The sequence below is a fragment of the Pleurodeles waltl genome, chromosome 6 (assembly GCF_031143425.1).
Source record: "Pleurodeles waltl isolate 20211129_DDA chromosome 6, aPleWal1.hap1.20221129, whole genome shotgun sequence".
Taxonomy (NCBI): Eukaryota; Metazoa; Chordata; class Amphibia; order Caudata; family Salamandridae; genus Pleurodeles; species Pleurodeles waltl.
The window spans coordinates 1,131,849,193-1,131,861,976 of NC_090445.1; the positions used below are offsets into that span (position 1 = coordinate 1,131,849,193).

At 41.4% G+C, this 12,784-nt stretch overlaps 1 protein-coding gene across 5 annotated transcripts in view; it reads right to left on the reverse strand.

Moving 5' to 3' along the window:
• Positions 1-12,784, reverse strand: part of EPHB2 (EPH receptor B2) — a 693,756-nt gene that overhangs the window by 76,745 nt on the left and 604,227 nt on the right. For all 5 annotated transcript variants that reach the window (XM_069240325.1, XM_069240322.1, XM_069240326.1 and 2 more), the window contains exons 7-8: positions 1,802-1,964; positions 585-693 (exon numbers count right to left, since the gene is read on the reverse strand). In XM_069240325.1, coding sequence (XP_069096426.1) covers positions 585-693; positions 1,802-1,964 — 272 coding nt within the window. The remainder of the gene's footprint in view (positions 1-584; positions 694-1,801; positions 1,965-12,784) is intronic.

Sequence of the window (12,784 nt, forward strand, 5' to 3'; positions counted from 1 at the left end):
ATGTTCATTAAGATAGTTTAAGAGACCTTCTCCAGACGCAGTCATAAAGCCAAAGAATGCAAGAACTCCCCAATTCAAAACACTAAGCATCTAAATAGCATGCATAAAAACACTCTTCAATTCACATCTGTTTTCATTAGCAATACATAAACACAAGGACGTTGGACCTTAGTATAGAGGTACTGAACATACCTGGACCCAATAAAAACTGTATCTTGACGTTTTTTATCCTTCCTTGCTAAAGGTGTGCAACCCTGGATCTTTGCTAGATTTTCCAGATATCCACAAACATAAACTTGAATAATAATATGATGCAGCATATCTAAATGAAACTGTTATACTAGGTCATTAGCTATTTTCTAAATCTGGCACATGTCTGACCTTCCTGGACTTAATCTGGACACCCTGCAATGTATACCTTGCAAAACTAGAGTGAGTGACCGGCATGTCTCAGACTTACACTTCACAGCTCCTCTTCACCATGCTCTTGTCAGACACAGGGTCCCTACTTGTGCAGACGCCCAGATGTTCTTCAACGAGGTATGTCTAGTACAAACTGAACGGGTAAGAAAGGAAGCGTTTACCTGTTGCACACTATGATGATGACGACCAGGGCAATGAGGAACACAATCCCTGCTGCAGTGGAGCCTATAATGAGGGGCAGTTTTTCTTGGAAGCTGGTCTGGTATTCAGCTGGATAAAAAACACAATGTTAGAGAAGTTAGGTGCCTCGATTTTAAATCATTAGAGAGAAAGCATTCAAGATCTATAAAACATCTTTTTTCTTGTGTTTTGATTTGGTGATATTCTATGTTTTCGTCGAATCTTCGGGCGCCATTTTTCCTCACTTAGAAGAGGTGCTAAATATTTTGTAGCCACACCGCCTTCTTTTAGTCACGAATATTACAATGCTGCAGGTTCTTCAACCCAACAACCCCTCATTCCAAAGCAGACATGTGCGAGGCTGAAATTTGTTTTCTTTATCCAAATCCACCATCACCCTAAAGTCCTTACTACGCATTTGCAGCTTTTAATTAAGTCCCATGATAATGGAGGAGTCAAAAGGCTTCCTCACTTTACCTCCCCAATGCCTTAAGCGAAGAGACAAAAATGGTCAGAATACGACGAAATCATTTAAACGTATTTAAAGTAACGTTTATGAGTGCTATTTGATGTATGTGATGCTCTTTTAGCCCAATATCGGGTGTACTCTATTTCTTCTAATGCCTAATGAAGGAATGTACTACAAGGGTGATGGCTCACGAGGGACATGGACTTGATCGCCCCATCAGTAAGCAGCACAAATGACAATAATGCCGGTGCTTTGTGTCCCTTCTTAATATTGAATAAATCAAGGTATGGTGGTAGGAGGGGTAAGAGACTGGTAGGGTGTTGCTGACATGAGATGAGAGTAAGGCTTTTTGTGCAAGGCCATGTGTGCAGACGCATGGTACCGGCCTCTTTTTTGGGAGGACTGGGACTTAGTTTTCATAAACAGACTTTGACCCAGAGCAAGAGAATGAGAAAGACAGACAATGAGAAAAGAGGCAGAGAAAGCTAGGAAATTAGTGACAAAGGGAGAAGGGTGGGATGGGAAGGGACTTGCATGAGTGAGATAAAAACAGATTTAGTAGAAACTAATACGGATTCAAACTGGACTATAATGAATTGGATGGACAGCTTCACCCTGGTGACTGTGCAAGGATGATGCCTTAGTGAAGAGTGACCCTTAAAGACCCTGACTGATGCCATGGTCATAGCTTAACAGAGGTTGTCAAACTTCTAGCAGATGGTGTCTCACCTTCAGTCATGGTTTGGAAGTACATCTTGCCACTGTATCTCCCATACCCAGCTACCGTGCGCGCCCGCACCTGGAACACATAGATGGCCCCAGCTTTCAGGTTCGGCACTGTCACTGTGTTGGTGCGACTTTTCACCATGGTAGAATTATGCTCAGTCAGCTCCTGTTGAAATTATAAATAAAAAAACAATAACTGGACCGTTCTGTTTGGTGGTGGGGCACCTACTTGTATATCTTTGACTAATGAATGAGTTCACTATCCGCTCTCTTCATCTACGTGCCCGTTTTTTGATTCTGCCAACTTATTACCTTCCCCTTTGTAATGTAAAGCACTTTCTGAGATATGAGAGATGTCCACCATTGGTCTCAGGAGGCATAGAGCGGGTGAGGTCATTATCTGTATGTTGCACAATCATGCTTCTTGATAGTTGGCAAACGACCGGGACTATGTTACTGAAATTTTACACGATGTGAAAAAAGCGTCAATTTAATATTGCAACATTTTTACTGCTGTGCAACAGAGAAGGAGGTTTTTGCCGTGGAACAAAACTATAAACTAATTAGATACTTACTTTGCTGCATTCCCATAACAAAAGGTGAGAAAATACATTTCACCACTTTCAAACATAAACAAGCAATGGCAAAGCCAAATGATCTGGCCTTTCATCATTGGGGATATTTTTAAGAGACGGTGGACTTCCTGTATGTTTACTCTCCCCACGACATCCCCCGGATATCCTAAAACAAAATCCCACAGTTGGAACAATATCTACAGCTACATTAATATGCAAGCTGGGAGGAGGGTCCCTTTGCTGGGCAGACTAAGCTAACAGAGTTAAGATGTACCCTCAAACAGTATTAAGACAAGGAGTCAGAAGACGAGGTTCGTATTGTAAGAGGGGACGTTTAAAGGCATAGAAAGCAAAATATTGATTAGTAGAAACTCTTGGTAAAGGTCTAGTACCGATGCGGCATCTTTAAGAACGCATATGTGCATGTTCATTGTTTTACTTTTAGCAAAGTGAAAATAATGGCCAAGACCAATGAGAGAATAGCGCTGTGTCTTTCTCAAAAGCTGCAAAATCCGAACAGCAAACGCATCATAAACAAAGCAAGTAAATAAATGAACCAAAAAGCCCTGATGTTGAGTTATTACAAGTTATACATCATGTCACATCTGGAATCTCACAAAAGAATACTTGATGCCCCAAACCCAAAGGGAACACAAATGGGACAATATTACCATCGTTGAAATGCCATGACAGTAATAAGCAGCCAATTCAAGCAATGGAAAACCACGAAAAATGCAAGAAAGCAAAAATGCAGAAGAATTTCTGCCCTGGTGTCAAAATATTTATGTAAAAATTACTAGAGAAATATATATTTTGACCAGTATGCATAGGAAAAGCAGGAAAAACGGTGCAAACCTATTTGCCTTGCTTTATGCACCAGCGCAAAGTTTCTGTAATACAAACCCGGGACACCCGATGATAGACAATAGATTTTTCAAGCACCTAGTTGCATGTTTGCCCACTAATCAGGAAGCCACCCTGTAAAGTAATGGATTTCAGTGCTGGACACAAAGTGCTGGTATTATATCAGGTTTACATGATATCCACATACTTTGTGAAAAATTCTAACTCAGATATCCTGTATGCAAATTTAACCCATGTTTATTTACTAAACTTCTGGTATGGATGTGACCATTGTGGACCATCAACGCACACCCATGCCTAATTCTGACTTGTTGATTAAATGAAGTAAACAGTTGGAGTATTCTAAGCTATTGAATGTACATTGTTAAAACATCACATGTTCCTTTCACTTTTAGGCTTTTTGTTTGCACTGATTGTGTCCGAAGAGCAGATGCCACCACAGTGAAGTCTGCAGAGGAAATGCCACCAAAGTGGAGGGAGAGCAACAAAATGCAATAAAAGCCTGGGACAAAAAAGATTCATGCAGTGAGAAGGGACACGTTAGCAGATAAGAAAAAAAGAGGGAAGGATGAGAATATCAATTAAGACCAATTGAAAGCCTATTGGCAAGAAGAACCTTTATAGATGAATGTGCAGATTTTCTCTAATGGGAAACCCTCAACACTGATCTAGGCCCACCTGCACCTCGGGAGCTCAGGGACAAAACCTACACTTTACAAGTACATTTGGAGTGTGTAGTCAACAAAACACACCCTTCTCGTCTCCAATACTCACAAAAATAGCCAATGTGGGCAATCATTACCCAACTCAGATTTTTTGTTTTTCTAAACGCCTCAATCAAACAATTTTGTTTCTAAAAATTCAATTCCAAATACATTTCTGTGATGCTAGAGAATCTTTCATAGGCATCCTTAAGTTTAACAGGAAAATGAAGTGCATGAGATGAGTCAGGTGGAATAGAGTTCTTCCAGTGTATTGTATAGGCCACACAATCATTACATTTTCCAATACATTGAGGAAGCACATTCCATTGGTTGATATCTGATGAAAAAGGGTCCTACCAAAGGTTTGAAATGTTCAAACTTGGTGACGGTCAGAATGCTTATAACAGAACATCAAAGATTGAGCCTGATATTGTAAGGTGTGATATTCCATCAAAAGCACTGTGGATTTTTGCCATGGATGGGCAGAAAGAGACCAAACAATAATGGTGGGGATTTTGAACTTGATTCCGACCTGCATTGTCAGAAAGGCTGGCTTCCAAAACACAACTATCAAATGCACAAGCTTTAGTGAGGTGGTCAGAGTGCACGTGCCTATAAATGTTCAACACTGCTAACGGTACTGAGAGATATCAGCACACCGGGGATTACTATAATTCAATCCACCAACAAACAAACAATGGCACAACTCAATAACAGCTGATTCATCGTGAGGAAAAAAAGTCTTCCTGCACAGTGAAATATTGTGCTTATACAATATAGTTCTCATCATTAAATTCACTTGGGCCACATCGAACAAAAAATAATCTAAAATTACCCCAAAGTTTTAACACTGGGCATCAACACATGATCAATGGAAATTGCCAGGTATTCAAGTATTTTTGCGGGGGGGGGGGAGGGGCAGAAGAACATTAACAACTCCATCATAGCCTTCTCAAACTGAGCCACAGTCTTCATTCGGTCCTCAAAATACTTTATAAAAATTAAAAGAACAACAAATCAGTTGAGGAAACTACCCACATCTAATATGTTGTGCTCTCTCGGATGAAGGCAGGAAGCATTGTTGCTGATTCAGTTACAATGCTGTTAAACGGAAAAGTACATATTTAAGAAGTACCAGGTTAAACAAAGCGCTTTATTAAGTGAAGAGCATTCAACCTAGCTCCTATGAGCGTGAAGGTAAACATGCTTCACCAGCTTGGGTGAGCTGCAATTTTTTCTTATTTGGCTGGGGGTGGACTGGAGTGGTCGGCCATTGCAGGGATTAGCTTCTAAGCCATTCCATGCAGCCAGTAAATGCACACTGCGTAATGCCCGGCTTGCAGACAGTCTCTCAAAACTTTAGCATTGATGTAAATTGTGCAATGCACACATAAGCACCTGTGAAGGTTTGCATGCATTATGGTACCACTAAAATAGCTTTCAAACCTACATTCTGCAACAATAAATGGTGCCCGCCTGAAGTCGCCCATGGTTAGTGGGATATTGCTTGTTGAAGGTGATATAATAATAATCATTAGTGCAAGGTTAATCTCTCCCATGAGTAATCGGGTAACCAATCAACTCAGTGCCCTCAAGGCAGGTGGCTTCTGAATCATTTTGGGACAAGTGGTTGGGTCATCATGGCCTCTGCAAACGTTCCGCCTGCTGTAACGTTGGAACTTGAAAACACTAGTTTCGAATCAGGCATTATATTAATCATTTACAGTTCTTCCCATTCATATAATGACTTCAAGTTAAGGTCTAGGAAAGCCCTAGTATGTGATTTTAGCACAAGAGCATGGCGTCATCAATTGCACTCACTAACACCGAAGCTGCAATTTTTGGACTTAGTTTATTCGTATCCTTTAGCGTGGGAATTTAAAATACTAAATGAGGAGCAACACCTGCTGCCTTATATTCTATATTGATAGAGTATATATATATAATTTGTGTTAGATATAGTACAAACATGCACAAACATGCCCACTTCTACAGTACGTCGAACATAGGTAGCTGCACAGGATGTAATATGCCCGGAACTGCCCTCAAAATTGCAAAGATGGACAAAATATTAAATCACTTAACATGAGGGGAAATCTTAGATGAGCCGCCAACACAGATTGTTTGCTCCAATGCTATTACTTTCAATAAAATGGCTGAAATCCTCAGGTTATCTTCAGAGTGTGTGGTGGCAGATTTCAGCTCGTTTCTTCATGTAGCATCACTATGAGATAACAGCTGGAACTCAAGAACAGTGCCTTTCAAGATGTTATCTAGACAACCTGTACAAAATCGATGCTTGTGCGGAATAGGGTGGATTTTTTGATGACCTAAAGGCTAGGGTGAGAAATATCGGCGAAGAAGAACAAAACTGATGTGAACCTATGAGTTGTTTCCCACATTCATTCAGACTGACAGCCCCACATTTAATTACCTGCAACTCCCCAACCCCAACCCCAGAAGAAAGTAATTAATCCACAAGGGAGCCTCCATTGAGCCTACTGTTATTAGAGATAGGCTGCCCTAATTTCCATTGATAACCTAGTGATACTGAAGGGGGCCTGCATTGAGCTCCATCAAATGGGGTAGAGTTACTGAAGGGAACCAGCTTTGAGCTCCACTGATATCCTAGTGTCATGGAAGTGACCTTCACAAAGCTACTCTTACTGAGGGAAGTCTGGGCGGTCTGCCATTAGCTCCCATGATCGCCTAGTGTTACTGAAGTGAGAGTGCACCATCCTCCATTGCCCTTTTGTTGTTACTGGAGGAAGCCTGCATTGAGAAGAGAGGATGCAATGAGCTCCATTGAAAATCATTGTTATTGAAGGGAAGATGCATTGAGCTCCAGTGTTATTGGAGTGAGGCTGCATTGAGCTTTGTTGTTTATCCACTACATAACCTAGAAACCCTAACATTCATAACCACTAATTACTTATCAGTATATCATATAAGACAGATCATACACGTGTTCAACACAGCTCAATAATGCCACAGAATCAGCAATGCCTCTCTCAGACTATGTTTAGCTGCCTGGCAACAGACCTGTACCTGACCTGAGATGTATATGCAGTTAGTAAATTCTCAAAGTACACTTCTCCAAAACCAATTTAACACACCAAGAGTTTATTTAATAAAGCATTGCAATTGCAGACCTGCCAACTCACTGGTGCCACCATGTGCCTCCTATTTCGTCTCCCTTATCAAGGGCACACAGTGGGGAGCCGAAATCACATGGTAGCTGGGAAAAAAAGCTGAAAGCCACTGAAAACATTGGAAGTAGAAAGCAGTCAATGTTCATTAAGAGGTGTGAAAATACCCCAGGATATCGTGACAGACTCAACAACCCCTTGTTTTTTTTTAACGGAAGGGGTGGGTGGGATTGGTGAGGGGCAGAGTTACTCTTAGGTAGCTCTCGGCATGAGGCCCTGCCTCCTCAAAGGCCTCACCCCCTCCTCTCGCAGTGAAAATAATTTGTAAGTTGGCAGGTATGCAATCATTCGGGAAAATCATTAGTACCAGGTCAAAAGTGGGTTTAGAGGGTCAAACCTCTCACTGATTCAAGCTGGTGTGTACTACAGAGCTCTTTCCTGGAAATTTCAAATAAGATGTTACATAAACATCACTCTTCTGCACTTTTCACTTCACCAGCACCGATCAATACAAGGAGTGAATAGAAAAGCGAAGGGCAAAGAGGAATGGAAAGGAACCAAAGTTGAAAATGGCTAGAACATCAAGGGGATATAGGCGAGAAGTAGAGAATCAGAAAAGCAAGCAATGGCAGAGAAACTGAATGGAGAGAACACAAGAATTAAAAGAACTTCAGAAAAAGGACCAGGTAAAAGAGAAAGAAAACTCAAAGTTAAAGTAAGCAGCTGAAAACACACGAAGGTTGCGAGATGAAAGGAACTATTGAATGCCAAGCACAGCTGCAAGACTATGACAAGCGGAGTAGAATTACACAGGAAGAAGAGAGGAAAAAATGCAAAAAAAAGAAGAAAAGTGTTGAAATGAGAGACCACATGAGCTTTAAAGGAGGAACAGGAAAGGATAGAAAAGAGAACACAATCAAAATGAAAGAAAGCAGTAGCAGCATATACCATTTGGGCCCTAGCCACCAGAAAAAGAACAAAAGTACAGGAGATTTAGATTTAGATCTCAGCCTGAAGGTACTTTTACTTTTTGTTGGTATTCACCAATATTTTCTGTGGTACACTTAAAAGCAGCAACGGGTGCCGGTTAACAGGTGTCCTACAGGGAATATCATACACATATTCACGTGCGTACGAGTAGTAATCGGCACAGGAACTATTGAGCAACCTGTGCAAATGCGCTTTGATGCGCTTTTTCCTCAATGAGGAAAACATTTTCCTCGTGGAGAAAGATTTTCCTCTAAGCTCATAATTAGTGGTGCTCGATCCTCTTCCCATCCTGGAAGGAAGGAGTTGGATTTAGTATTTCAGATTTCTCTACACTCGTTGCAGAGAGGTCTACAGTAGTAAATGGTTTACACCTGACAATATTCCCTTTGTGATTTCCTGACAGTTATAAATATCGTATTTTCAGCTATAGTCGGACACCTCGTCTAAAATACTTTTGTGAAGAATGCCCTTTTGTACAAGATAAAGTGTGAGATTCCTTGGGGGATATCTGTGCCTCCCACACTGGCCTGTGTGTAAACTGCATGCCATTGGTTCCAATCCTTTTGATATAGTTCAAAGGGTGAATCTGCCAACTACAGCCTACGGATCACAGGTTCTATGCCTGTCATAAAAATCAGTGGATAAACACCCAGGCCTAGATTGATCAAGTGATTGTGTTGCATCACGTAGTGAGATGCAGGGGCAATGCAATCCATAAGTCAGATTTACCAAGCCATGCAAAACCACCACACATGGCCTTGTATAGCTGGAAAATTTGAAGTAATGCAAGGCAGTGCGTTTCAATGCGCTGGGAAGGCGGTACATGGGTGGAGAGTGGGTGTGCCCAAGCATCCACCCATGCATTTTGCCACCTTCCCAGATTTACCAACAGTGATAAACCTGACAATGTGTCAAAATTGGACGCCTTCCTGACAAAGGCGCTATGAGGAGTAATATTCTTATTTATCCTCGTTGTTTCGTCTTTTTAAGTGTGCTGCATTCTGCAGCACACTTAAAAAGAGGGAAAAGCCTCTAAGGGTTACTTTTATGCAGAAAGGTGCCCCCTCCTCCACAAAAAACAATTCTGCCTGCAACCTAGTGCCCCAGGGCGGTGAGAGCAGGAATGTGCCATATGTTAGTAAATATATGGCATTCCTGCCCTCTCTATTTGAAGCAGAGCAGCGCAGCAAGTTGTCTTGCTGCGTTGTGCTGTCTCAAATATTAATAAATCTGGCCTCTAATAAGCAGATCTATTTCTATTATCTAGATTAAAGGCTGAAGGATGAATTCCATATTTACAAAAACAGAATCCAATGATCTGACTAACACACCAACCCTGATCGGGGCACCTGAGAATAAACTGGTCAAATCGAATGAAACCAAAATCACTGGAGACCTAGAAGTAGGACTAGAAGACATGGACTACGTGGGGGTCAGCCCTCCATCTAACCAGTACCTTGCCCACTTGAAACATAAAACTATGGGCAACCCCTAGGAAAAGCTAGAAGGCCTGGTGCACTGCCATTCTTGGGGGGATCGTGAGACAAAGAGCATGTCCCCAGGAAGGCACAGGTTCACCTACCCACTGTCTGTCCACTGTTGAGGTTCACATCCTGGTCATGTAGCTCTGCGTCATACGGCAAAAGGAAAATATGGAAACCCAGAGGGAAGAGGGGATACAGAGGAAGCCTCCATGCAAAAGAGATGGCCTACTGACTCACACTGGAACTACTAGAAGTGCATTTCTGTTATTTGCTTAATGCATTTGTCAGAGTAGATCATACACACTCAGGGTGCTGGGGAAGGTCTCCCTGGCATGAACGCCCATGAAGAGTGACAATTAAGTAACCACAGACGCAAGGCTGTACACCTGTACCACCAAGAGGAAAAGTTATATGTGAAAAGTGCTCTATGCAAAAATCCTGGAACATACCATACCGTACGTAAAAGTACCGGCTGGTCTTCTCTGTTAAGAGATCATAGCCAGAGTCCTAGTTGCACTTGAACAACTGAATGAAGAGACATTTCTGTTGTTCCAAACCTGCATTTGAACTGTTCTTGCTTAGCACTATCAATTGTTCTTCACACATGTAAAATATCTATAAATATCTTATTCACTCTCTAAGATAAAAACAGCTAGGAGTTATGCTCTGAACTGTGTCAATGAATGTGAGATCAAAGCATCCCATGACCATGTGTTGCTCGGCGGCCTCTAAATTTAAATGGGTGCAAAGAAAGGCTACACAAAATCTCAAGAAATTATTTTAAAAAATCGTAAGAGCTCTGTAAAAGAAGCTACAGTAATTGGTCTATAGATTGGTAAGCCAGGGTAACGCCTTCAACAAACATTAATTATGACAATAGAATTATCGCTTGAAATCCCTGACACGACTCTTGCTGCCAAGAAAATTTGTATCTCGTGTTCAGCCTTTCAAACAAGCTGAGACATGGCCTCCCTGCAGCTCTGAGCCGCCACTACTTCCAGTTAAGTTAAACCAGCGTGTTGCATGGCTCCTCAAGCATGCGCAGTCAATGGAGAAGTGAAAAAACATTGTGATACTGACCGGATGTCACATGCAGCTGTCATCAAAGGAAGTCTGAACAGACACCCGGGACACTGACTATATATTGCAGCCATAAATGTATGAACAAACAGACTACCAGACATGGATCTGATATGGATCAGACTCCAAAAACAGTATAAGCAGACAACTGGGACAACAGACTTCAAATGTGACAATGGACCTCACGTGTGAGCCGAAAATGGAAACACAAACATGTTTTTGACTTTCTACTGTCAGACAATTCATTATTGACAAAATACAAAACATTTATATAATAACTAAAGAACAAACACAGTATATTGTATTAGAACATTGGAATGTTGAGAGCTCTATTCTATTGAAAGCAAAGGAATGGCTTTGGGTTTATAATGACTAGTACATGCCTGGAACTTCAACATTCCAATTTTTCTCTTCACATTTTTCCCTTAGTGGGGGGAATGTTCCAATTACCTTAGAGCCCTCTTGCCTCCGGCTATACCGGTTGTTAAAGGCCCTCTCCATGGTTACAGGCCCTCTTGTGCAACTTAGCCTAAGGATTTACTAGAACGCAGGAATGGTTTGAGCTCCATTGAAGACAATGATGTGGCTCAGGGCTAAAAATGGATGGTATAAACCTTCTGCTCCAACATTCCAATACTTGTCCTTCTGTTTTTCCATTTTTAAATTTAGAACATTATATCCTCACCCGGGGAAATAGCCTTATAGTCCTTCTGCCTTGGGCTATACTGGTTGTTAAAGACCCTCTCCCATGTTATAGGCCCTCACCTGTGACTCTACCTATAACTAGGGCTCAGACACAAGTTCTTCACTGCCTGAAACCAATAATTGAATGGTTTGCTGCAGCCCACACAGTTTTATTTTGAAGGGAATCATGAACATTTGTGAGCAGAATCTTGACTTATAAACAAACACTGAACATACATCCAAAGTAGAACAAATATGTAATGACCAACTTATGACTGCATGCAGGACTTATCGTTCACACATGCACATACTCTGTTCAATGTAAACGCATATCGACTGAGAAGATACACAAACCATTTGGTACCTCTCTCTGGTTTCATTCACAAAAGACCAAGAACTTTCACCTTTAACACATTAAAACTGCCATGCCTACTAACAGTACATATCCACCAACTCACTGAGTCTGCGGCCTGCAAAGGAAATATCAGAACCATTAGCAAAGTCATTCGGAGGCAACTGAAAGCACTGCAATGCCAAACCAAAGCAGACTAGGTACTATACAAATGGCAATTAGGTCAACCACAGTTCCACCTCAGTAACAGGCTTCAGTGGGGGCCACAAATACTCCATCCTGCCCAATAGAAGGGCTGGGCAGTCCACAGCGCTTCCAGCTGTAGGCCACCATGGTCACCAGACAGCAAAAGAGGCTTTTCCAATGCCAGTGAAGTCACTCAGCATTAGGAGATGACTGAACAGCAAACATATCACAGCAGCCAATCCAGTGACTTGAATTTGAAAGTTGGAGCAAAACGGAAATAAGAGGTGGGCCGAAACCAAGAGACGTGGGTTGGAGGGGGGCACCTGACAAGTTGAAAACATCGATGGATCTTAGGGGAATTATTTGCTTCTTTTACTGGCGACTACAATCCACTGCTGGTGATTTCTAAAGAGGTTCCTAGACTTGCCAAAGACCTATAATCACCCTTGTCTGCTATGCAATAATACAGCAATCATAATTCGATCTTCTACAATTAGGGGGAACACAAAAGGGCTACAATTCTATACCCAAATAAAAAATAAAGAAATATTTGATTTACAGTCTCCCTGCTACCCATCACGAAACATCCATATTTTTGTTTTATTCGGCTCAGAATGGGTATTAGAGACTCAGTTGTGAGGAACTATCCTTTTTGTGGAAGAACATAAGAACATCTTAAGACAGTAAACCTTTATGGAAAAATCTACTTGAAACAAGGCCCAGATACACACTCTGCTGCAATCTCAAACTATGTCCCTGGACAGATGCGATCCATGCATAGAAATAAAAGTCAAATAACTATTTGGTGATTTAAAAAAAATGATTGGATCGCATTTCTCAAATACTCCATACTCATTATAACAGAAAATATTTTAAGGCCAATATTCTCGTCACACAAAAGCACGTGGCATAGCTGGT